The following is a 24,243-nucleotide window of genomic DNA, read 5'->3' as shown; positions in this document are numbered from 1 at the left end:
AATGTTTCTATTACTTGCTAGAATCATCTGAGTGTAAGTTTAAAAAAAAAAAAAGCTTTTCTAAAAATGAAATCAGTATCTTAATCAAATGTGTATTTCCTCCTTGTAGAGCCTCTGTTATGCACCTAAAGCCATACTGGAAACTCCAGAAGAAAGTGCGACCTTTGGAAATCAGCAAGGAAACTCTGAGAACTCCTATGAGCCACCAACAGGCTATAAATGATGAAAAATGCAAAGCTAGCTGTATGAAACCAAGTGTCTTTCCTTCAGCCTCTCTTGGTAAAGCATCATCTCGAAAGCCTTTTGGAATCCTTTCTCCAAATGTTCTGTGCAGTATGAGTGGGAAGAGTCCTGAAGAGAGCAGCTTGAATGTTAAAACCAAGAAGAATGCATCGTCTGCAACAATCCACCAGGGTGAAGAAGGGGAAGGGCCGCTTGATATCTGGGCTGTTGTGAAACCGGGAAATACCAAGGAAAAGATTGCATTCTTTGCAGCCCACCAGTGTAGTAATAGAATAGGATCTATGAAAATAAAAAGCTCCTGGGATATTGATGGGAGAGCTACTAAAAGAAGGAAAAAATCAGGGGATCTTAAAAAAGCCAAGATACAGTTGGAAAGGATGAAGGAAGTCAACAGCAGATGCTACCAACCTGAGCCTTTTGCGTGTGGCATCGAGCACTGTTCTGTGCATTACGTGAGTGACAACGGGGACGGAGTCTATGCTGGGAGGCCTTTGTCGGTCATACAAATGGTTGCCTTCCTCGAGCAAAGAGCCAGTGCTCTGCTAGCCAGTTGTGCGAAAAACTGCACTAACTCACCTGCTGTGGTGCGGTTTTCCGGGCAATCCAGAGGTGTGCCCCCAGCCCCCGAGCCCTTGTCTGCCCCAGGAGCATGTGAAGAACCCATGGAAAGGAGAAATCCTGAGGTTGGTGAACCACAGAGTGAGCCAGTCCGTGTCCTTGACATGGTAGCCAGGCTGGAGTCCGAGTGCCTGAAGCGGCAGAGCCAGCGTGAGCCTGGGAGCCTCTCGAGGAATAACAGCTTCCGTCGCAATGTGGGCCGCGTGTTGCTTGTGAGTGGCACCCAGGCTGAGGAAAGCAAAACAAACAAAGGCGCCTTGGCGGTACCTGACACTCAGGTGAAAACTGTGGGGTCTGTATCTGTGGACTGTGGCCCCTTAAGGGCTGACCACTGTCCTCCTAAGGGGGACCAGGCCTGGGACGGCGCTCCTCGGGGCTGTCCCTCATTGCCAGCAGGCGTGAGTTTGCACACGGACAGTGCAGAATTAGAGCCAGACCAGCAGACTGCCGTGAAAAACAGCAATAGACATGATGTGGAAATGACAGAGGAACTTGTTGGGTCACCTTTTCCTTCTCGCACGTGTCCCCAAGCCATTGAATTGCCCCCAGATGCTATTGATGGTATGAGTGAAGAGCTTGTGCCTCTTGCTAGCCAAAATCCTGATCAGAGAAGAAAAGAATCTTTGTGCATTAGTATCACTGTGTCCAAGGTAGAGAAAGACCAGCCTTCCAGTTCAAAGTCCTGCGAAGACCCGCTTCCAGGGATGTTGTTTTTTTTGCCATCTGGTCAGCACCAGCCGGGCTGTTCCCAGCGGAATGAAAGCACGACAGAAGAGTCTTCCGAGGCCAGTCAGCTTGACGAGGCTGCTGAGGGTGACTGTGCATCTGAGGAGAAAAGTGTCTCGGCTGATTCATTTGTCCCGCTGGCTTCTGGGGAAAGTACATTACCAGTGCTTGAGGCATCCAGTTGGAAGAAGCAGGTGTCGCATGACTTTCTGGAGACCAGGTTTAAAATCCAGCAGCTTTTGGAGCCTCAGCAGTACATGGCTTTTCTGCCCCACCACATTATGGTGAAAATCTTCAGGTTACTTCCCACTAAGAGTTTAGTGGCTCTTAAATGTACCTGCTGCTATTTCAAGTTTATCATTGAATATTACAATATCAGGCCAGCAGATTGTCGCTGGGTTCGGGATCCACGCTACAGAGAGGATCCGTGCAAGCAGTGCAAGAAAACATACGTGCAAGGGGATGTGTCCCTGTGCCGGTGGCACCCCAAGCCCTATTGCCAGGCATTGCCCTATGGGCCGGGGTACTGGATGTGCTGCCACCGGTCTCAGAAGGGCTTCCCTGGCTGTAAGCTGGGGCTTCACGACAATCACTGGGTCCCTGCTTGCCATAGCTTTAATCGGGCAATCCATAAGAGAGCAAAAGGGACTGAAACTGAAGAGGAGTACTAAAGTTTATGTGCGAGGCAACGGACTGATTTTTAAAACTGCAAAACACCACCGAGATACGCCGCTCCAGTGAGTGTTGCTTGCCTCTCAGTCTTCGCTCCAGGAGAATCTCTGCTACTCCATCAGGACCGCCATTGCTCAGGCATCTTAAATCTCTGAATTTACGAGCTGTACAAGAAAATCGGTCTCATCGTTTTCTAGTGGTGCCTCATGTTTGATCCAGGGTTGTATCCCACAGTTTGATCCACTTGGCTGTGAATAACTATGCCTGTTTTCCCAAACCAAATCCTTCTTCAAAGGATTGTTTAAAGAAGACTTGCCACCGTCAAGAATGTTCAGCAGAGTTCATCGCAGACTATGCAGGCAATCCCCAAAAAGGGGTTCTGGGCATGTTTTGAGCACTGGCACCATGTCTGAAATAAGTGAATAGTGTCCTATGAAAAGAATAGCAGTACTCTTGGGTGAAAAGTATGCTTACAAAGAAAAGTTAGGCACCTTACCTTAGACCTTGTATGCTTGATCTGTGAGATTGATATTTGTGGTTGGAGATGGATTTCATGCCCTGTGGTGTTTACAGTGTATATAATGGTTGTGTTTTCATAGGGCTATGAAAGTGCACATTAAACCCGAGCGCCTTTACTTTAGATGAGTGCTTTTGGCCCCTCTGTAAATAACACTATTAAAATCCAGTTGTAAATAGCGGACAGCTGACTGAACATAATCACCACAATGCAGCTAGGATAGTGTTGCAGCTACAATTGTGTGGTTTTTTTTTTTGGTTTTTTGTTTTTTTGGTCTCGTCTCAAATTTGTATAAAATATGAATGTTTCCCAAATAAACTATGAATGTTTTCTGTATAATATATGAATGTTTCTGAGAAGAAACTCTAAATAGTTAAGAGGTTAACCTGTTGAAAGGATACCAAATGATGGTTTAACTGGACAACCTTAAAAAATTAGCATAGAGAACAATCCTTTGTTATATTTTAGTGATTCACCAAGAATGAGAGAATATTATATAGTCAGATTATAACATTCTTGTCTATTTTATTCTGTCTGGTTACAAATTTTTTTTAACTTCAATAAAAACATGCATCTTAAATGGGACCTGAGTTTTGCAGATGTGTTTTCTTTTTTTGAGGTAATATTGATGAGGGATATTGTGAACTGAATCCTAAGAATTAAAAAAAAAAAATTTGAGTTGTTGGAAGGGGAGAGAGAATTCTTTTCTACCACTGGAAAGAGACCATCTTCACTTAACATTATGAGCTTACATTTTTGCAACCCTTTAACACTTAGTTTGAATTTGTTGTCTGCCCAGCACCCTCTGTATTTTCTGTTGGATGAGGTATTATTATCTATGCATAACGAGTTAATTGTTTAGAAGTCATGGAGAATATATTCAGACCTATGGTCATGTAACGCTTGGCAGGGCTGGAAGGTATCTGGCCCCAGAAAGCTGCTGTGGAGGACCTAGAAGCTAGGTCGGCTTGAAATTGAGTACCCACCAAAAAAGCCTTGGCGCTGCATCAGCTCTGGGCTGTGGAGAAGTGATGGTAAATGTGCCAGGGGTGGGCTGACGTGAAAGGGATGGGTGAAGGCTCTGGTGGTCCCACAGGAGAAAGATGGAAAGGTGGAGTATGCTTTGGCCAGGGCTGCCAAGCAGAGTGGGGCAGGGCTGGAGTCCGGGAGCCAGGTTCACCTGTGGCTGAGGTGGTATGTGGCCACAGAGCAGCTTCTTTCTTACCTTATCCTTAGGCAGTAGCTGCTCTTGCCTGAAGAGGGGGGACTGAAACTGAAAAGTGTCTCTGGATGCTGAACAAGTCTGCCCTGCAGGCACATCGCGATGATACCTGCGACATGCTCGGCTGGAGCCTGTCTGTGACACAGGACCAGGAGAGGCTGCGAAGGCTGACTTCCCCTTCGGGGTGTCGGGGTCCTTCCTCACGACTCACCCCAGCCGAGGTACATGAGAATGCTTTCCATCCCCTGGGCTGAAGTTTCCAGCGCTTGTCGTCCTCCCCGGTGGTTTGCTCTAAACTGGCAATCTCTGTGTGTACCTTCCTAATAGGTTTGTTGTGACTCCTAATTTAGGATTAAAGGAGATGTGCACGTGCAGGACTTCGTACAGCTTGGTGTGTGGAATGTTAGCTTTCATTGTTATTGGCTCTTGGTTCTTCTTCATGTGCCCAGGTGGTTTTCCCAAGTCAGCCGTTCTAGATGTGGTTTTCACGTGGGACACAAGCTGTGAGTCTGCGAGGGCCTGAACTGACCAAGAGCCACGGACAGGAAGAATGATGCCCTAACCCCATCTTGGCATGCAGTTCTCGGGGTTCTCAGAATCACTGATGATCCCTTTTGAACCGTGATGCAAGACCCACTTCCCAGGGGTGTCTGTGTGAATGACAAGAGGATTTTGGCAGGTGGGGCCCGAGGGCACCCTGGTCTTCATTTCTAGGCAAGTGTAGCTTTTCCCCTTAGGAGAAAGATACTGTGCTTCAGAGCCCCCTAGTGCCAAGCTGGGGAAACCAGCTCACGTTTTACTTCTGCAACAGTGCAGTGCTACCTGCCTTCCTGCATGGCTGCAGAGTCCTAGACTCACAAGAAAGGAAGTAAGAATGTGGGCTCGAAGACCCTAGGCTCAGCCCAACTCCACCCCCGTGGGGACCCAAATAAAGGATTCTTACCCCTTCAGCTTTTGCTCAGAGGGTCTGATATACCTGGCCTAGATTCTCTCCCACCCCTCACTTTACCATTTGAAAGAAAATGCAGAACCAGAGTAAATCTGGAAGAGTCAGCAGCTCCCTGCCCCCAGTCCCTGGGGCAGTTTGGCTTTGTTCCCTGCTCAGTGGATGAGATCAGATACAGGCAGGGATGAACTGGAAAGGGAAAAAGGGCCAAGATTAGAACTTTTTCTTCAGGCCTTGTCAAAACAACTCTGGCATTAAAATGGCCATTGTGAAAGGATCATTCACAACTGGCCACGTTCCCTGCCCTAACAAACACACAGCCTGTGCACAGGAGGCGTGTCCTTCGCAGCCCCTGCCTTGGTTGGCTGCACGGTGCCTCCAGGTCCCTCTCTACCGCCACCGCCCCGTTGGTGTGTGGAGCCCCCTCCACTTGGGGCTCACACAGGGCAGCTTGGTCATGCCACCCCTCAGTGCCTCACGCCCAGTACACACCCTCCATAAAATGTTTATATTCCTCTCTAATCATCATCTTGATGTGACGGGTGCTGGCAGGTTCTGATTGCTCTGAGCTCTGCTGTAACTCCTTCTAGTATGAGAAACCTGAAGGGGGATGAAGGCATCTGGGAGGATCTTTTCCTCTGGCCACAGCTGGTCCCATGGGAGCTTTCTTGGTTAGGGTCACTTCCACAGTAGCCCTAGGAGTTTTGCTGGGTAACTGTCAGTTGTGCATTTGATATGATCTGGGCTTTGTCGTGGCTTCCCCGGCAGCAGTTGCTTTGGGCTTTCTGGCTGCAGAAGGCTGTGAACTGATGGTTAAGCTTGATCTAGGAGTCCCCTTCCTGGACTCTGTCCAATCACCCTTCTAACTTGGACTTGTCAGAGCCTCCCTGCCAACCTTTACGGACTGGCCTCAGACACTATTCTTATCATGTGGGTCTTCCCGGGCATTTTTCCATGGCTCCAATAGCCTCTGTTCCTTCTTTACTCAGCAGACTGGCTACTCCTCCTCTCCTGCATCCCACAGCCTACCTCAAAAACAGAATAAAGACAGTCTGCGCTACAACGCCGCCATACACTGTAGACTGCACCACTAACCGGAGCTGATGTTATTTAGCTCTTACTGTCAGGGGCCACGCTGCATTTATGTAAAGGCATTCTCTGCTGTGCACAGTGACTGGCACTTGGGGAATCTGACAGCTTCTATCCCGGGTTTTCCTTTGGGTTCAAACAAGCTAGAGCTGCAATCTCCAAGACTGGTGAAAGTATCTTTGTGGGAAATGTGCAGTACCTTCTAATGACATGCACCTAAGTGTGTGGCCATACCTGGTGTTTGCATAACCTCACGGGAAAAGCAAACAATACTGTGGTTATGAACCCTTTGGGGACTTCCAGTGTATTTACACCTAACTGGTTTAAGCAAAACCCCCAGTTAGGCAGCAATCCTATTCTAGGTGGTTTGTTTGACCTGGGTGTTATTTTAGAGGAGCAGGACCACTGAAGTTGATAGTTGGGAAGGGAGTGGCAGCAGAGAGATGGCCATCTCTTACACCACAGCTCTGGTGAGACGTGGTGTTCCTCTGTTTAAAAAGCAAAATGAAACCTTCCCCTCTCAAAGGCCCCCATCCCCTCTTCAGTTTGCAGAGAACAGGCCTCAGAACAAATTAATTTTGGGATCCGTTGTTTCAAATTCTTTTTGGATTAAGATTCTTTTGGGGCTATAAAAGTTTAAAATTAGAAAGCCCTACTTAAATGTTTTGCTTTTCTCTTTGGAATGATAAAACCCAGCAGGGATTAGGTTCTAAAGTTAGCATTTAGGGGGAAAATGGCACAAAGCTGAACTTACTCTTGGAAGTCCTGTGTGTCCATCACCCACCCAGCAGAGAATGATATACACCGGGTACAGTGGTGGGAAATGCGTTAAGTCCTGCAAGAGGACTTGTTCTTGCTGAATGATGAGCAGTGTACAGACACCAAGACTCGGGGGATAGCAGATCGCATCATCTAGTTAATTGGGGCAGAATCACTTGTGCTATTTAAATTATTTCCCTCCTTTATGTCCACCCTCTGCCCCCGATCAGAAAATCAAATAGCTGCTTTACCAACTGGTATTTTCAGATGTCTATTAAGTAGTATGAAGAGGTTGATACAGATTCAAAATCAATTAGTTGCCAACCAGTAAAATGTAGAGCAAAGTTGTATTTAATTGTGTTGGTCCCCTGTCCATTAGAAGGGGAAATGGCCCGTTTGTATAACTGAGTGTTTGCAGTCCAGTGGGAGGATAGGGATGGAGCCAAGCCTGGGCACGCCCAGCTTCCGTGTTCTGAGACTGAGCTGTTGGCCTTCTCTGCTCTACCTCACCAAGCCTCCTGTATGGGGAGCCAAGCACGATTCTGCTGCAGGGTGCGTGGCCTGCCACAAACCTCCTTCCACCCCAGCCCTGACTGATTCTTCTTCTAAGCAGAGATGGTGCTTTGGCTGCCCTGGCATCTAAGCTGGGACCTCTTGCATGATCTTATCCTTTTCCAAGGCCAGAAGCCTCGCTTTCAGGTTTCCAGTGTGTGCTCTGCAGAGGCTCTTTATTGTGTACCTTCTCAACAGGAAACTACTGACACACCCAAAAAGAGTGAATTCAAGGAGGGTTTATTACAAGTGTGTAGATACAGGGGCAAGCCTTCCCCAATTTTTGTGGCCCAGGGCAAGAATACAAATGAACCCTCCTGCAGCCCCTCTGCCCTCTTAATATTTTTCATGCTTACTAGATGAAATAATGTTTTTGGATATCTTGAGTTAAATTCTATTATAAAAATACATTTTACCTATTTCTTTTTACCTTTTTTAATGAGACTACCAGGAAGTTTAAAATCAGATGTGTGAAAAAAAAAAAAAATCAGATGTGTGGGCTACATTAAATATTATATTGCACAGCACTGCTATAGGTCAATGCTTTTATTTTTTTTTAAGACATGGCAAGTAGAGGTTCTCCAGAGAGCTCTCCAGAGAAACGGATTTATTAAAAAATATTTATTTATTTACTTATATTTTGGCTGTGTTGGGTCTTAGTTGCAGCCCACGTGGGCTCTGTAGTTGCGGCACGTGGGCTCAGTAGTTGTGGTGCACAGGCTTAGTTGCCCCGCAGCATGTAGGATCTTAGTTCCCCGACCGGGAATCGAACCCACGTCCCCTGCGCTGGAAGGCGGATTCTTAACCCCTGGACCACCAGGGAAGTCCCGGTCAGTGCTTTTAAAATGTTAATGTACATACGTATTATTGAAATAATTCTGATTCTGATGGCACCCAAGACCCTTCATTTCTCACAAGCTCCCAGGTGATGCTGCAGGTCCTAGGATCACACCGTGAGCAGCAGCAACTCCAGAGAAATTAGGTGCTAAAGATCTTGGGCGTAGTATATCAGAGGCCTCTGCGGGAGCTCTCCAGCTCTTAGCAGGCTTTTTCTCAAAGGCCATCAATGCAGTAGAACTCCCAACTTAAGCCAGTACCAATGCCCCTGGGCCAGAAAATAGGGGCACCACCCTGTGGGTGGGTGCTAGACGTGGTCCTTACTACTTTGAAGGCAACTATTACACTGCTGACACAGAAGATATGCCCCGTTTCTATCATTCATTAATCAACTTTGGATTGGGAGGTGTGTCCCTCCCATCTACTACTTCCAAACCACTTGCCACTTTCTTACCGAAATCTAGAGCCACCTACTTGCTTATGCTGTAGAAATGTCTTCCTGACAATGTTTTAAATTTAGGGAAATAAGTTGCTGGGAAGGGTAGGAGAGCCCTTTCCTCAAAATCCAGGTGTCTTCTGAAGTCATACAGTAAATGCCAGAAAACCACGCCCAGAGGGGAGACGATGAACAAGCTGATATGCACCTGGAGGTTATTAGTGCCCTCACGACGCTGAGCTGCTTCCACTCCACTGACTCCAGCCCGCTTGTCAACACTTACCTAGTTCTGGCAGACACCTCCTGCCTATTTCTCACTTTTTTAAAGGGACCATTTGAATTCTCCATCAGATTTTCTCCCCACCAGACTATCCCTCACTCCTTCCCAGAAAAAGCAAAACAAAAATGTCACTGATGTGGCTCTTGCTGTTTTACCATCCCTTTTCTTCTAGAAAAGACTGTCCCACTGGTGGTTTCTGGTTTGTTTTTGTTTTTGTTTTTTTTAAAAAGGGACTTCCCTGGTGGTCCAGTGGTAAAGAATCCACCTTACAACGCAGAGGATGCGGGTTTGATCCCTGGTCAGGGAACTAAGATCCCACATGCCGCGGTGCAACTAAGCTGTGCGCCACAACTACTGAGCTCTTGCACCTCAACTGGAGCCCACGTGCTGCAAACTAGAGCCCACGCGCCCTGGAGCCTGTGCGCCACAACTAGAGAAGAGATAAAAAACCCTGCACGCCACAACTAGAGAGAAGCCCACGCAACACAACGAAAGATCCCGCATACGGCAACTGAGACCCGACGCAGCCCCCAAAAATAAATAAATAATAAATATCACTGCCAGAGACCTGCATCAAATGTTGGCTACAGGAGAAAAATGCATCTTTAGAGAAAGATGTAACTGGTAAGCGACTGATTTTCGAGCTTACTAAAGATGGACCATTATTGTTAATACCACTATAATTTTAAAAAAGTATTAACAGGCATTTTTCATTACCTGGCAAAAAATTCTTAAAAAAATTATCCTATAATTTGTATAAAATACTCCAGAGTTAGATCTCATTCTTGCTACCCTCAATGTATTCAGCAGAAATGAATAATCAGAGCTTGAAAAAGATATACGTATTTGCAAAGTACTGTTAAAAGATTTATTGCAATAATACAATAATAGTTTAGAAAACATTTGTATGACTCAAACTGGTTTGGAAGCCGCAGAGCAGTGGGGAATCCCTGCAACATGACGCGGCAAGGAGATTCTTTAACAGCATGCCACCAAATGTTCTTCCCCAAATTATCAATACACGACTCCTTAAATGAATCCTGTCCACTCCCCGATGTTGACACTGTTTTTCCCCTTAACTTACAGATGTGCAAAACTTTTCTTAGTTATACTCCATTACAAAAAAAGTCTTTAACAGACCCTTTTAAGCAGCCTATTTGGTGCCTGTGAGTTTTTTTAGTATTACCTTGTTTCAACAAATCGTCTTATGATGGAAAACATGACCAAGTTCTATGGCTTGTTGTTTAAAAAAAAAATACCAGCTTCAATTTTTTAAGAAGCTGTGTACATATGGTTCTGGCACCTACATGAAAGATTTTAATGAGCAGCAAAGAGAGTAGAAAAAACAGTGGTTGAAAAGTATATTTAAGAATATTTACAGGGTGGATCCAGTGCAAAATAATGAAAACCAAAATATCTCAGCAGTGTAAGCCAGTATGTTGGTGTTCAAAACCATAAAAGGTTTGATCATTTAACCCTAAGTAAAGTGCCTCCAGTTGATATTAACAACAAAACATACCCTATCAATCCCTACATTTCCCATATCCTTGTAAGTTTTGTTGAATTACTCTGGTTTGCGATCTCATGGTTTCATAAGAGGAATACTTGAGACAAACCATGACTGTTGTGCATCTTTCAGCTGAAGTCATTCCCTGCCCCCAAGCCCCGAATCCCAGTGTTCCAACTCTTAAGACTAAGCTCTTCTTTCTGAGGGTTTGAGTGCCTAGACAACTCTTATGGGATTTTAAGTTCATTTGGTATTTGTTAAAGTCTACCACAGCCTCCCTCTATGAACTACGCTACAGACCTGGATGGGACAATGCAACCCAGCCATCGTGAAGCCCAGCACTTAGAACAGATACTGGCTGTGTAAGAACCCACAAGGAGAAAAGCCTGCTTCCTCCCTAAGTGGAAAATTTATAGTCAGGAACTTGGGACTCCTGGATAAGGAATAAACACCCTTCTGCAATTCTACCCCAAACTCTACCCAAACACTAAATATACCAACAGCAAGAGCTATATATAGCACCTCGGATTTGGAGGCAAAGTATCAACTATAATAATTACGAGGAGAAAAGAAGCTATAGGGCAGGGCAAACCTCCAAGTGATTTATGAGGTACTATCATGCTAATCACACTAACAAGATATGGTGATAATGCCTGTTAGGAATTTTTCATTGGATTTCACTTTGTAGTTGTTACATAGATTTCTTTTTGCAGTTATTAAAAATAAAAATCTACTTACATATTTGTACATAATGCCTCGCTACAGCTTTCTTACAAGATTGTCACTAAGAGAATGACAAGACACATTAGCTGAAAAGGATCTCTTGGTGAGGGAAAATTCTTTCCATCAGAGCTTTCCCAGGATACAGAAGAGCGGTATTAGCTGTAATGATGTGCTCTGCATTTCAGAGCAAAGGTAGTGTCTTTAGAGCAACAAAGACCTCTAGGAAACAAACAAGCAGGGTGGTTTTCCCTAGAAAAACCTGCCACTTACTAAATCCCTTAGAAAGAAACCAGACACCAGAAAAATGACCACAGGCCACTTCAGTGGCTTTTAACCTGTGCCCAGGCAGGAATTTAGCTTCCATAAGGGAATAACCTTAATCACTTATTCTTCACTCACAGAAAATAAGTTCAATATCAAAATGCACATAGTGTGGATGGTATGAATTCAATAATCTAGGTACGAATGAACTTAATTCCCCTCAAAATCCAAGGAAATAGTTCTTAAATCTCTAGGACATTACTGCAGCCAGGATTTCTTCTCTTCATGGATGTGGGTCCTACAGAAAAAAGGACCTTAGTTTCTTTGCTGTGTGGGGAGAAAGAAAACAGGAACGTCCCACAGGCCACAAGACAGCAGCACAAGTGAAATCATTTTTTAAACTACCTCTCCCCCACCAAAAAAACCCCTACCCTTTGAAAACAAGACAAAAATCCTTGACCTAAAAACCAAGCATGACCAAATTATAAAGAAATCAAGTGTTTCAAACTGCCTGCTTGTTCTCTGTACAAAAAATAATGGCATAAAAACAAACTCATAGTAAACAGTTACCTTTCAAATCCTACCCATGAGGAATCACTTCCTTGTGATTCAACCTCTGAAGCAAAGTGTTTAGGAACAGCCTTAGCATCACAGGGGCCACCACGGCAGCCACGTCTCTGGGGCCAACGGCCTGTGGTTGGAAGGGGTTCTGTGTGTTTCTGCCTCAAAAGAACTGGCCATGCACAAAGGGCCTTCCTCCACCGGCGCTGGTCTGGGAGAAGGACCTGAGACCCCTATGTTCTGTTAATTATCATAAGCATGTCAGTCACTACCACGGCCCAGTCGACAAAGAGAAATGCTCGTCTCCCTGTTTTAAAAAAAACCCAACAGCTTCACCGCTTTCTGTTCCAGGCACTATCTTAGCTAACACGTAAGGTTTACTGGGGCGTGGAGGAAGAGCTTTCTCCAGGCCGATCTGGTGCGGCGCAGTCCCTGCTCGTTAACGGTGTCCAGTGTAAGCTTTAAACCAGGAGGTGACGGAGGCCGCGGCCGAGGAGATCATCCCACCGGCACTGCTGCTCGCAATGGGCGGGGACGCCTGGGTGCTCTGGCTCTCGGAGACTTCCACGGGCTGCGAAGGAATGTCACAGAACCGGGGGCTGGGCAGGTTCTCCCAGTCGGTGCCCAGGTCGGTTTCCTCGTCACTTACGTGCTCGTCTCCACTCTCCTCTGATTCTCCAGCAACTCCGGGATCCACAAACTCCATGGACTCCTCCAGATCTGCTCGCACTTCAAAGGGTCCCGACCTGTGCGCAGACAGTGAGGGCCCCTTTAAGACAAGCACCCCCCTTGCAACATAAGACCCGATGGGACACGAGGCAGGCCCAGAGCCCTCACCACACCCACGACTGGTCTAGAATCGAGCTTTTCTTTACCTAAATAATAATGGCCATCCAAGTAATGAAAAAAACACCACACCACACTTTCCCTCAACTCAACCTACTTGGGAAGACCCTGGATGGAAAAAAGCCATCCGCTGAGACTAGGCATGCTGGTCCAACATACGACTTCCTGTTTCAAACCACCACAGTATCCATGCACGCCAATGAGAGAATTCTGACAAAAACAGTCACTTGATGCATACATGGGCATATCAGTGGAACAATAAAGCTGTACAGGTGTTCTCTGCCTCATGGAAGCCCCCAATTATTAAACTCTTAAGACTCACAGGGGCTAAATGATAGGGTTGTATGCATGTTAGTAAAGCTTCCTTGGATTAGTGTCAATAGCAAGCTCCTGCACGCATTTTAAGATATCATTACATAATTTTCTAGGGACACATTTACAGCATTGAATGAGATACAACTATTTAGAACATATTCATCTGGAATAGTGCATATTTCTGCACTATATTTCAGGAGGAAACTATTTTTATTTCCCAAAGGTCCCTAATGACATCATCACCTCCAAGTCAGGCCTCATCCCCTGTGACCGCTCCTCAGGGCCACCGGGGAACCCTTGTGAGCAAACGCCACACGGCCCCTGCTGCTCTTCCTTGCCCCCTTTCTAGCTCCTGCCTCAGGGGAGCCAGGCTTCATTTCCTCTGGGTGGGCAGTCACCCCGCCTACTGCCCCTCCAGGGGGTTTCCCTGCAGCCAGCTACAGGGTGGGATCACATCACTACAGCAGCCTCCCCCTGTTGTCCCCAAGATAAGGACACAATGCCTTGGTTCACTTAAGAGTTTCACTGACAGTTACTTTGGAGAAAATGACAGACATCAGCAAAAACAACAGACATGAGAAATAACTTAGAATTGTACAGCCTGTCATTTTAGTCTATGGTGCAAACTTCTCTGCAGCCTTTATGATGATAAAAGCCTAGCGCTGGCCTCCAGTGCACCTCACAAGACCTGTACCTTCTGACTCACTTTTCCAAGGGTCAAGCAACCTTCATTCTTCCAAGACAACCCTGCTTCCCAGTTAAAACACAGCAATAGCATAGAGCCAGCATTTCTGTTCCAGGCACTGGAGTCCCCGTTGGCCTCTCAGATGTCTGAGCCAACCAGTCGCAAAACACAAGCCAGCGGGGGCTCTTCCCCTCCTCCCTCACGCTCCCGCCTGCTATGACCAAATAAGCCCCCTTTCCACCCTGTGTCCCCCCGGCTCAGGCCCTCACTGCACCCCACCCCCACCCCACTCCTCACCGGGGTCCCACCTCCTCCGGTCAGCCTCCCTCCACCCCTCTCCTCATGGCAGCTGCCTACCAAAAAACGGTCACAATGTAAGTGCCTTAGCTGGGCTCCCTCTTTTCCTGAACACAAAGCTCTTGGATTCTGTTCTGTTCAGCTCCACCGTCCAGGGGGCCTCAGCATCTACTGCCAGGTTTCATCTCCCAAACCCCCCAGGCTCCCTCATAGACCCAGGTCAGCTCTCCACTGCAGTCACTTCCTTGCTGCCAGCCCAAGAGGCACAGCCTGTTTTCTGTTCCTATTTGATGCTGCCAGATCTCCTCTTGGGGTCCCTCTCGCCATGAGACTGCCATCACCCCCAGGCCCTCTCTTCAAGGGTTTTCCCAGGAAACAGGCAGGAGTGATACACGGGGGGAAATGACACTCCCTCCAGGCAGAGCTCCCTGCCGGAAGCCACGGGGACTCCAGTTCTCTGCTTGGAACTGCATGGGGCAGAGTCCGGCTGGCCTGGAGAAAGTGCCCAATTAAGTACTTCTAATGAAAAAACTATACGGAGGGTGGGAGGGAAGCACAAGAGAGAGGCGATATGGGGATATATGTATACGTATAGCTGATTCACTTTGTTGTATAGCAGGAACTAACACAACACTGTAAAGCAATTATACTCTAATAAAGATGTTAAAAAAAAAAAAAAAGAAAGAAAAGAAAAAACTAGTAAATGATTCCCAAAGTGGCCAGTCTGAACAATTTTAGTTCCAACGAGTAACCTGTGAGAGAAGACATTTCTCCACTCAGCCTCTGTCCTGTCACTTCTAGCTTAGAGGTCTATTATCTGCCCAGCACACCCCAAGCCACACACCCCCCCACACACAAAATTAACTAGCAAAAGAATTAAGTCTTTTCACTTAATGGCTTTGGGAATAAAGATTTTCAAATCATTCCTTCAGTCTTCAGTTTAGCTGAATAACTGATATCTTTTTATTCAGGACTCTGAAGCCAAGAGTACTCATTCTTTCATGATGCTGTAGGGAGTTATTCTCATCGATTAAGGCAACAAAATGTTCTTTTTGGCTTTTAGGAAGTCTCTTTTGCAAAATATTTCAAAAATATTATATGATAGAATATACAACCTCAAGAGTGAACCCTACTGTAAACTAGAAACTCTGGATAAAAATGATGTGTTAATCATGGTAAAGACTGGATCAGATAAGAAAAATCAATAGATATTAAATACAGGGGGAAATTCTGATGAGGATAACTGCACGGTATCAAAGCGTCTCCCAACTGACTGCTCCTTAGTTGCAAGGAAGGAAAAACATAGGAAGTGTACAGAGGAGAAGGTGGAAGGCATCCTGACTGGGTGATCGAATTAACATCACCAGTGAAGGACAGATGGCCACTGTGGGCCTCTGGATGTGACACCCAGGAGACATTCACCTAGGCAGCATTCCAGCCTGGAATGTATAACCTGATCTCATTTCAAGGAAACATCAGAATAAAAGTTCTACTAAAAAAAGAAGGAAAAAACAGTAATGTCATGAAAAACAAACGAGGCTGTGAAAATGTTCCAGATTTAAAGGAGGTTAAAGAAACATAGCAACTAAACACAACATCCAACTCAAGACTGGACCCTGTACTTGGGGTGAGGTGCTATAAAGGACATTTTTGGTCCACTGACAAAATGTGCATATGGCAGTATTGTATCAATGTTAAATTTGCTGATGTTGATAACTGTACTGTGGTTAAAAGCAAGAAAATATCCCTATTTTTAAAAAATACATATTGAAGTATTTAAGGGTCAACAGCCATGATGTATGTAACTTATCCTCATAGGGTTCAGAAAAAAAAGTTTTTTGTGTACGTGTGTGTATTTATGAAGATAAGAGAGAGAGAAACTGCACAAATGATAAGCAAACATGGTAAAAATACCAACAAAGGTGAATCTGGGCAAAGGGTATATGTGTCTTTGTACTATTTTTATTTTTTGCATTTTTTCTGTAAGTTTGAATTTATTTCAAAGAAAAAACAAGTTTATGTTGCATTCAGGATGGGATCCTCAGTTCAGCTGGTCTCAATGGAAGCAGGAAGTCCCACCCAGGTTTATTAACAACCTCTCTAGAGCCTTGATCCTGACTGAGGCAAGTGTGAAAGGGGCCTCCTGAGGCTTACCTCCTGACCTCCTGGCTCACAGACACGAACTCCACAGCCTGGCTGTGCACGTGTACTCCTGTCGGACAGAGCCCTCTAAATGGAGAGCTGACTTGAGGGCAGCCCAAAGAAAACTTCAGACCCACCAAAGAAATCCAGCCCTAAAAGAAAGGTGTTTGTTTTCCTAAACAACCAGCAACACTGGGTTATCATCAATCCTTTCCATTTTTGCCAAACTGATGGTTGAAAACTAGAAAGCTGTTTAGAAGTGCATTTCTTTATTCTTGACTGAGGCTGAAGATTTTTTTCCATTTGAATACTGACTACTTGCACTTCTTTTGTGTGAAATGCCTGCCTGAATCCTTTGTCTATTTTTCTATTAGGTTTATCTTTCTTTTATGGATTTGAAAGATTTAAGTAGTCTAGATTTTAATCCACTATTATAAAGGTTGCAAAACATACCTGTTGCTTGTCTTTTAATTTTGTTTATGGTATCTTTCACCAGAGACATTTTGTTTTGACACAGTAAAATGTGTAACTCCTTTCCTTTATGGTTTTTGGGTTTTGTAGCTTGCTTGGAATTCTCTCCCCACCCTGTGATTATAAAAATCGTCTTTTCTCCTAGTTATTTTACAGGTTTTATTAAAAAATAAAGTAATAAGGTCTTTCATATCATCTGGAATTTATTTTTACATATGGAATGTAGTATGATTCCAACTTTTCCCCATATAAATACCCAACTGGCCCATCACCACTGAGCTGCTATTATTATCCGATTCAACATGCCACCCTATCATCTATTATATTCCTACATACACAAGGGCCTGTTTTTGGCCTCTTTATTTTCTTCCTCTAATTGCTCCACCTATTTGCATGCTAACAGCAGATAATAAAGGCTTTAATTACCTTTATACTATGTTTTAAAACGGGCCAAGCCCATCCCTTATTATTCTTTGTCAAAATTTCCTTTCAGACTGTGGTTCTAGTTGAACTTTGGAATCAGCTTAACAAAGTGAAATATCTGTTGAAATTCTGATCAGGTTTCCTTTTGGGCAGAAGTGGCATTTTTACCATACTGAGGCTTCCCGTCCTAGAAAATCCTAAGGGTCTTTGCGGCATCGGACTTACTTTCATTCAGTCCCATACCTCATACAGTGCCTGACAGACGTTCAGGAAATACATGTTGAATAATTTTTTTTTTAAGTTTCATATTTTCTTTATATAGGCTTACAAATATTTTGTAATGATTATTCTTATATAATTTATATTTTTTGTTGCTACAATAAAAGGGACCTTTTTTCCATTACATTTTCTAACTAGTTGCTGTTGGCATATAAGAAAGCAATTGGTCTTTGTACGTTGAGCTTGTATCTAGGCACCACACTGAACTATCACTTCTAAGAGTTTCTTAGTTCTCTTGGATAACCAGTTCAATAATCACACCATCTACCAATCTCACCTTCTTTCCAATATAAACACACCTTACTTCTTTGTAAAAATCTTTTGCCTTGGCTAGGCCTCCACAGCAATGTTAACATAGCAGTGATAGCAGGCATTCTTGGCTTTTCCTAACTGTAAGGGAAAGGTTCTATTAAATATCAATGTAAGTAACATGTCATTAAGTATAGTAGTTTTTGCTGTAGTTTTGTAGTAAGTATCCTTTATTAATAACCTATTTTTAATTTGCTAATTGTTTTCCTTTAATTATTAATGGGAACTGAATTTTATTCATTGCTTTTCTCCCATCTATCAGGTTGATCTTATGCAGGTAAAGCAGTTGGCACAGTGCCTATAAATATTGGCTCAATAAACATTAGCTGTTATTATTAAGGATAAATTTCCTAACGTGGAATGCTTTACAAATAATGTATAGAGAGGATGGCAAGCAAACTCACAGGAATCAACCACTAAAAACGGGATGGATTTCTAACAGGTTTCTGAGGCTTATAAACTACTGAATGGGATTTGGGGTGAGGAGAATGAACTCCCTCTAAAATGGCACAAAATTCTAGGTGTATGTGCAGTTTCCTGGAGAGATTTCACAGCTTTTCCCAGAGGGGTCTGTGTCCCAGAAAAGTTAACTATGGTTTTAAATGGGGGGTTGTTGAGGAAGAGAAGAAACAAAAAACAAGGTTAAGGGCAGATTACCAAGATTAAGGGCAGATTACCAAGGTTAAATTCACTGCAACATGGAGGGGGTCTCCCCTTGAGCCACGGTTCCAGTGTCAAAGAAAGTGAATGATGGGGAAGGGAGTCCCAAAAGAACTTTCCCACCTTTTGTTTTTCTTTCTTCTCTTTCAAAAGTTCAAATACATTAACCGAGTCACATCTGCAGAAATGTATAGAGAGACTGCTCAGAGCAAGGGAAAAAGATAAGCACCCAGAGAATGGGTGCTTGTTTGGTCCCAAAGATAAGCCTCATCTATGTCATGCTTTTAAGGGCTGAGAGACTAAAAAGATCCCATAGACCAGTCCTGGTTGGTCTTTTTTTGTTACTTACTCCTGTTTTTAAGATAATGGATTTCAAACTAGCTCATCTCATAAACTTCTCATACCCTTTATCTCCAACAAATGGTGGCCAGATAGACTCAGTGACAAAAAGAAAATTGTGAATAATTGTTATGATGGGAAAGAATGAACAGGCTCAAAAGAAAATGCACACGAATCGGGAGAGACACTGGGCAGAGCTAAGGAAGAATCAGATGTGGATTCAAAGTAACAGACTTTGGTCTTCAGGGACAGCACAAGAAGTCCCTACTCCAGGAATATAAGGGTTCTTCTATTCTGTTTTAGGTGTTAAAAATGTTTGATACTAATTTCCTCTGAGAAATGATTATGTAAGGACCATAAGGGATCAAATATGACTAGCCCTTGTTTCCTTCCATACAGGACTGTGTTATCTTTGTCCCTTCTGGAGAGTTTGGGGCTTGGGATCAGGCCCCTGTTCTCTGCCCACACATACAGCAACTCTACTTAAAAGTCGTCGTAACACCACCACTTAGAGAAAAGTAACAAACACCCTTCTTACCTGCCTAGGTGTTCAGCGTTCGGACTGACCAAGTACATTAGATTCCTGAGAGTATGCAGTGGTTGTAATTGATCTAAATTTACATGCTAGAAAAAGAAAAAAACTGATTAATATTTTCAACCATGTAGCAAATTAAAAATTAGCTCACAGCGTTATTTTCCATACCTGAGAAAAGCACAGGTAAAGAATATTTGTATTTAGTTTCTTCACTGCTCGAGTAAATTTCTGTTTGCTGAGGTTTTCTCCACAAAATTCACTGTAAAACAAATGTACGATTTGTAAAGTTGTGATTTTTGAAGAAATTCTATGGTAAAATGTTCATTTTGAAGAGTATGCGTCACACTACAGTTTAGTACAAAACATACCCCATGTCCTTTGCTCTTAATAAATTGCACTTAACAGAAACTCTTCTAAGGATGAACTACTGCTCTCATAGCAATTTCACCACATCCATAAAATTACAAACACACGTATCTTTTGACCAAGCAATCCTACATCTGAAAACTCACTCTACACAAATGTTTGCACACTAATAAAACAACGAATGTACAAGATTATTCCTTGAAGTATAAATAGGGGACAGAGCAGACCAGTATGATCTTGGTATACCTGTACAAACAAAAACTTTGCTACTATCCACGTTAGGCAGAGTGACGGCTGAAAGCCAACGACGGCCCTATAAGGCGCCACAGAATCTGCAGCCTCCTGCCCCTGCTGCCTCGTTCTCTCACTCTCCCCAGGCTCTGCACCTGCCCTTCTCCTTGCCCAGGGATCCTGTGGCCTGCTCCCGGCCTCCCCCAGGTTGACATGTGATTGCACACCTGCCCAGTCAGACGTGGTAAACCCTTCCTTGCCCTCACAAGCCCGCTCTTTCACCTGCTCTAATGGTCTCTCGAGCACTCATCACCACCTGCCGTCCTGTTCGTTTATCATGTGTCTCTCCGTTAAAGTTAAGTGCCAGAAGGGCAGAGGTTATGGTTTCATCACCACTGTACCCCCTCAGTGCCTAGAACAGTGCCTGGCACATAGCAGGTGCTCAACAAATCTTCGTAAATAAATAACAAATTTAAAAAGCAAGGTGCAAAACACCTTAGTTTGGCATGATACCTTCTGTGTTTAAAGGGGGGTGGTGGTAGTGGTAATAACACACATTAATATTTACTTGAAACGCAAGGACAACTGGAGGGAGACAGGAAGGTCTTCGTAGGAACTGGGTGGACTATAAACCTTTACAATTTAAAACAATTTTAAACCACGTGTTTTTCATTTTAAAAAAAATAGAAGTGTTATAATTTATCCAGTTCTTACACATAAGCATGCCCTCTGAATATCCTGGTTTTCCCTTAAATTATCTTTTCACATGGGAGAATTCCATGGTCTTTTCAAAGACGTCATGTACAATTGTAAGATAATGACACAGATTTGCACATCAGGCTTATGAAATCAATCTCAATATTTCGTGGTCAGACCTTTTCTCTCTTGATAATACTTAAATTCTTGTTTTTGTTTTTATTAGAATAAAGAACACAATAGGAACATGAGAGAGCCGTGATAAAGATGACGTCACCATCTTCAATTACTTGCCTGTTGCACAGCTTTTTGGGAAGATTTACGTCGAGTATATGAGACAAAATGTTGACCAGCTGAGTCGCATAGCACAACGCAGCGCTGATCGTGTAAGCAGGGTTATTATGCTCCATATCTAAAGTGTAAAAACAAGAGCCGTACACAAACAGCTTTAATTTCAACAAGAACATTAGTGAACCTGGATTTGTGTGATTTGTGGTTTTGTCAATACATTATTGATGGCTATGCTTTACTCTTTAGTAATAAAAGGTCCATGGCCAGACATTAATATTTCATTGTTTATGATTTTCGCTGAGTGGAATGTAAGCTAAGCAAATGGGCCTAAATGGAGCCAGCACAAATGAAACTGATGTCTGAGCTGCTTGGACCTGATAATGTATTATTTATCCGAACAAGTAATGCCCAACTTAAATGTCACCTCCTCAGAGAGGCCTCCCCTGACTACCCTATGGAGAAATAGCTCCTTCCTCCGTAGCCCCATCCCTGAAGCGGCTGGTTCCGTCGTCCACAGCCCATACTCAGTGTACGATGCCTTTGATCATTACTTGCTTCCCTTCCTCTCCACAGAAAGGCAAAGGGCTACGCTTGTCTTGGTGACATCACCTTTGTAGCACCTGCACCGTGCATGACAGAAAGCACATACTCACTAAATACTTGCTGGATGACTAAATGAATAATCTTTCTCCACCAAAGAGAAGATACTGGAGTTGTAAAGGGTCTTTCTACTGGGGTATTTCAATCTCCATTTAGGACTGATAAAAAAAAGTTCTTTGCAAAGTTAGAAACTTACAAAAATGGGATCCAACAGGCTAAATACACTTCTTTAAATGGATCTTTTTATATAAATAAAACAATATTGACCCCAAAAAGGTGAAATGTCTAAAAAAATACATGTTTTCAGTCCATCCACTGATAGATAAAATGTGGCATATTCATGCAATGGAGTATTATTCAGTCATAAAAAGAATGAAATGCTGATACATGCTACAATGTGGATGAACCTTGAAAACATTATGCTAAATGAAAAAAAGCCAGACACAAAAGGCCACATATTGTATGATCCCATTTATATGAAATATCCAGAAGAGACACCTATAGAGACAGAAAGCACAACAGTGGTTCCCAAGGGCTGGGAAGAGGTGGGAATGCGAGTGACTGCTTCAAGCCCCAGAGTTTTCGTTTGGAGTGAAAAAACATGCTTTGGATCTAGACAGAGGTGATGGTTGCACAACACTGTGAATGCACTAAATGCCACTGAATTGCTTCCTCTAAAACTGTTCGTTTTGTTATATAAATTTTACCTCAATTAAAAAAATATATTTATAAAAGTTTTCAAAGACTATCTTGCTTCTCACCAGGCCCCTGCGTGGTTTTCTTCTCTTCCACCCAACTGTAGTAGGCAGAGTAGTCCCCGTTGTTGGGAAGGCTAATCCAAGGCCCTGTAATGCTAATGCTGGTGTCCCCGTTGTGATCGTCACAGACCCATCTCCCCGAGAGGTAAGTTGTCCTCCGGGCTTCGGCAAGCTTGCTCACGGTGCTGGAGGTCATGGCACTGTCACTCTCTGAAGACACGTCTGTGGGATCTCTAAAAACCAAAGATGCATATGGATGTCAAGGGGCTGGGTTTTGAAGAGCATGCAATTACTTGGCAGATATGCAGAACATTGGGAAGATGCACGTGAGGACAGGAATTTAATTGGAATATACAGAGGTAAGCAATTCCATCAGAGGTGAAGGTCAAACCAGCTGTGGCACAGAAGCCCACAGCATGTGAGGAAGACGGCACCATGAACTAGGGCTTCAAGTGTTAGGTTCTCAAACTATTTGGTCTCAAGACCCCCCTTACATGCTTAAAACATTTGGAGGATCCCGAAGAGTTTTCTGTATGTGGGTTACATCTATTAATATTTACTGTATTAGAAATCTGAGAAAATTTTAAATTATTAACTGATTCAAAAATAAGAAACCCATTACATGTAACATAGCATGTTTTTATGAAAAAAATCTGTATTTTTCAAAACAAGAAAATTAGCAAAGGGTGACATTATTTGTTTACCAGCTGAGTTCACGGCACAGTGCAGCACTGATCATGACTTTTGAAAAAATCTCTTTAATACCCACGTCTTTCCGTTGTGCTTTCAAGTAGATACAGTGTTCCATGGAAAAACCAACTAGTTTTGCTTACAACTCACTCAAGGGCTCTCCCTTGAGCCACCGCAGCTTTCAGCATGCAGCAAAATGTGCTTTCTGCAGACCTCCTATCTCGCTGCATGGCACAATCACATGTGCACGCAGGGGTCGAGACATAATTTAAATAGAATGAGTAATTTCTGCTGCTTCATCAATAGTGTTCTTGATGTGAAACTGGCTGGTTTTGTACACCGCAAGGACACTGTGGAACACAACAACGATTACTACAGTATGGCGTCACTGCCTTGATATCTGTCAAGACAGAGGTTTTACCCACCACGGCTTTTGAGCCACCAGTGCAAACGTCAACAGAGTGAAAAGGGAAAACAAAGTGTTAGTATTATTATGAAAATAGTTTTGACTGCACAGACCCCGTTAAAGGGCCTCAGGGACCCAGAGAGGGCCCCAGACCACACTTTGAGCACTGCTGGCCTGGAGCATGGAAGGTGAATGAGAAGGCTCAGCTGGTGCCGTGCAGGCGGGCGAAGAACGTGGTGTGTCTGGGGAGCAGAGGGAACAGCGTGGGTGCCTGTAGGAGGCACGAAGGAAGTGCCAGGAGGTGGTGTTGGAAGAGGAGGGACGAAATGCACAGGCTGGGAAGGGCCTTCTGTGCTGCGCTAAGTTTAGAATCCATCCTCTTGGCCAGTGGCTCTCAATCCTTCTTCCTCTGCCAGCAGGTGCACGTAAGTGCAGTCCTACTGGCTGTCCGGACAGGACTTGGGGAGGGCACTGTGGCCAGTTCTAAGCTGTACCTCTACTTCCTCCTTCCACTCAAGGCAGGTTGAGAAGAAATGTGAATGAACAAGAAATCTTATAATAGGCATAACTTCAAAACTATCAGCTTAAAAAAATTAATGATATATAGTAATATATACTAACATACAAGATTTAAACAGTACAGGTATGGAAGAGAAAGATTTTCTCCACAATTTCTCTCCTGCGACTTTGTATTCAGTTGTCAGTCTCCTTAGTCTCCTAAAATCTGGAACAGTATCCTAGTCTTTGTTTACTATAATGTGTTCTAACATCGCTATCTGGGCCCATCAGAATTTAATTTGACAGAGTGTTTCTGTCTGTCAGCTTTTTCCCCCTCAAAGCCCTGGCCAGCTGTCTTAACACCAATTTTTGGATAATCCAACTTTTCCCCACTGATTCAAAATGCCACCTTGGGGTCTATTTCTGAGCTTTGAATTCTTCTCTATTTTGCATCTGC

General features: G+C 43.9%; 2 protein-coding genes and 1 long non-coding RNA gene across 24 annotated transcripts in view; 2 read left to right on the top strand and 1 right to left on the bottom strand.

The window, feature by feature from the left end:
* LOC309655392 overlaps positions 1-11,840 on the top strand; it is a 225,163-nt gene extending 213,323 nt beyond the window's left edge. The window contains exon 2 of the long non-coding RNA XR_014260807.1: positions 8,029-11,840. This is a non-coding gene — a long non-coding RNA (uncharacterized lncRNA). The remainder of the gene's footprint in view (positions 1-8,028) is intronic.
* The window catches only part of FBXO34 (F-box protein 34), a 111,295-nt gene extending 90,415 nt beyond the window's left edge, over positions 1-20,880 (top strand). For 10 of the 18 annotated variants that reach the window (XM_082450384.1, XM_082450385.1, XM_082450390.1 and 7 more), the window contains one exon: positions 110-3,366. In XM_082450384.1, coding sequence (XP_082306510.1) covers positions 110-2,258 — 2,149 coding nt within the window. In that variant the 3' untranslated portion in view covers positions 2,259-3,366. Of the gene's footprint in view, positions 1-109; positions 3,367-4,012; positions 11,841-20,769 lie in introns of those variants that run through there. The other 8 variants (XR_014260770.1, XR_014260772.1, XR_014260773.1 and 5 more) reach the window with 5 other exon arrangements.
* ATG14 (autophagy related 14) overlaps positions 1-24,243 on the bottom strand; it is a gene marked incomplete at its 3' end in the record, with an annotated part of 271,275 nt that overhangs the window by 224,595 nt on the left and 22,437 nt on the right. The window contains exons 6-11 of one of the 5 annotated variants that reach the window (XM_082450426.1): positions 22,196-22,425; positions 20,838-20,955; positions 19,419-19,509; positions 19,254-19,339; positions 12,599-12,695; positions 3,379-3,428 (exon numbers count right to left, since the gene is read on the bottom strand). In XM_082450426.1, the coding sequence (XP_082306552.1) occupies positions 3,379-3,428; positions 12,599-12,695; positions 19,254-19,339; positions 19,419-19,509; positions 20,838-20,955; positions 22,196-22,425 (672 nt within the window). Of the gene's footprint in view, positions 1-3,301; positions 3,429-9,751; positions 12,696-19,253; positions 19,340-19,418; positions 19,510-20,837; positions 20,956-22,195; positions 22,426-24,243 lie in introns of those variants that run through there. The other 4 variants (XM_082450427.1, XM_082450428.1, XM_082450429.1 and 1 more) reach the window with 4 other exon arrangements.

This window comes from Balaenoptera physalus, assembly GCF_965194825.1.
Source record: "Balaenoptera physalus genome assembly, chromosome: 2".
In the NCBI taxonomy this organism is placed as follows: Eukaryota; Metazoa; Chordata; class Mammalia; order Artiodactyla; family Balaenopteridae; genus Balaenoptera; species Balaenoptera physalus.
Note: the sequence above shows the minus strand (reverse complement) of the source record. Positions and strands in the feature narration are given on the sequence as shown.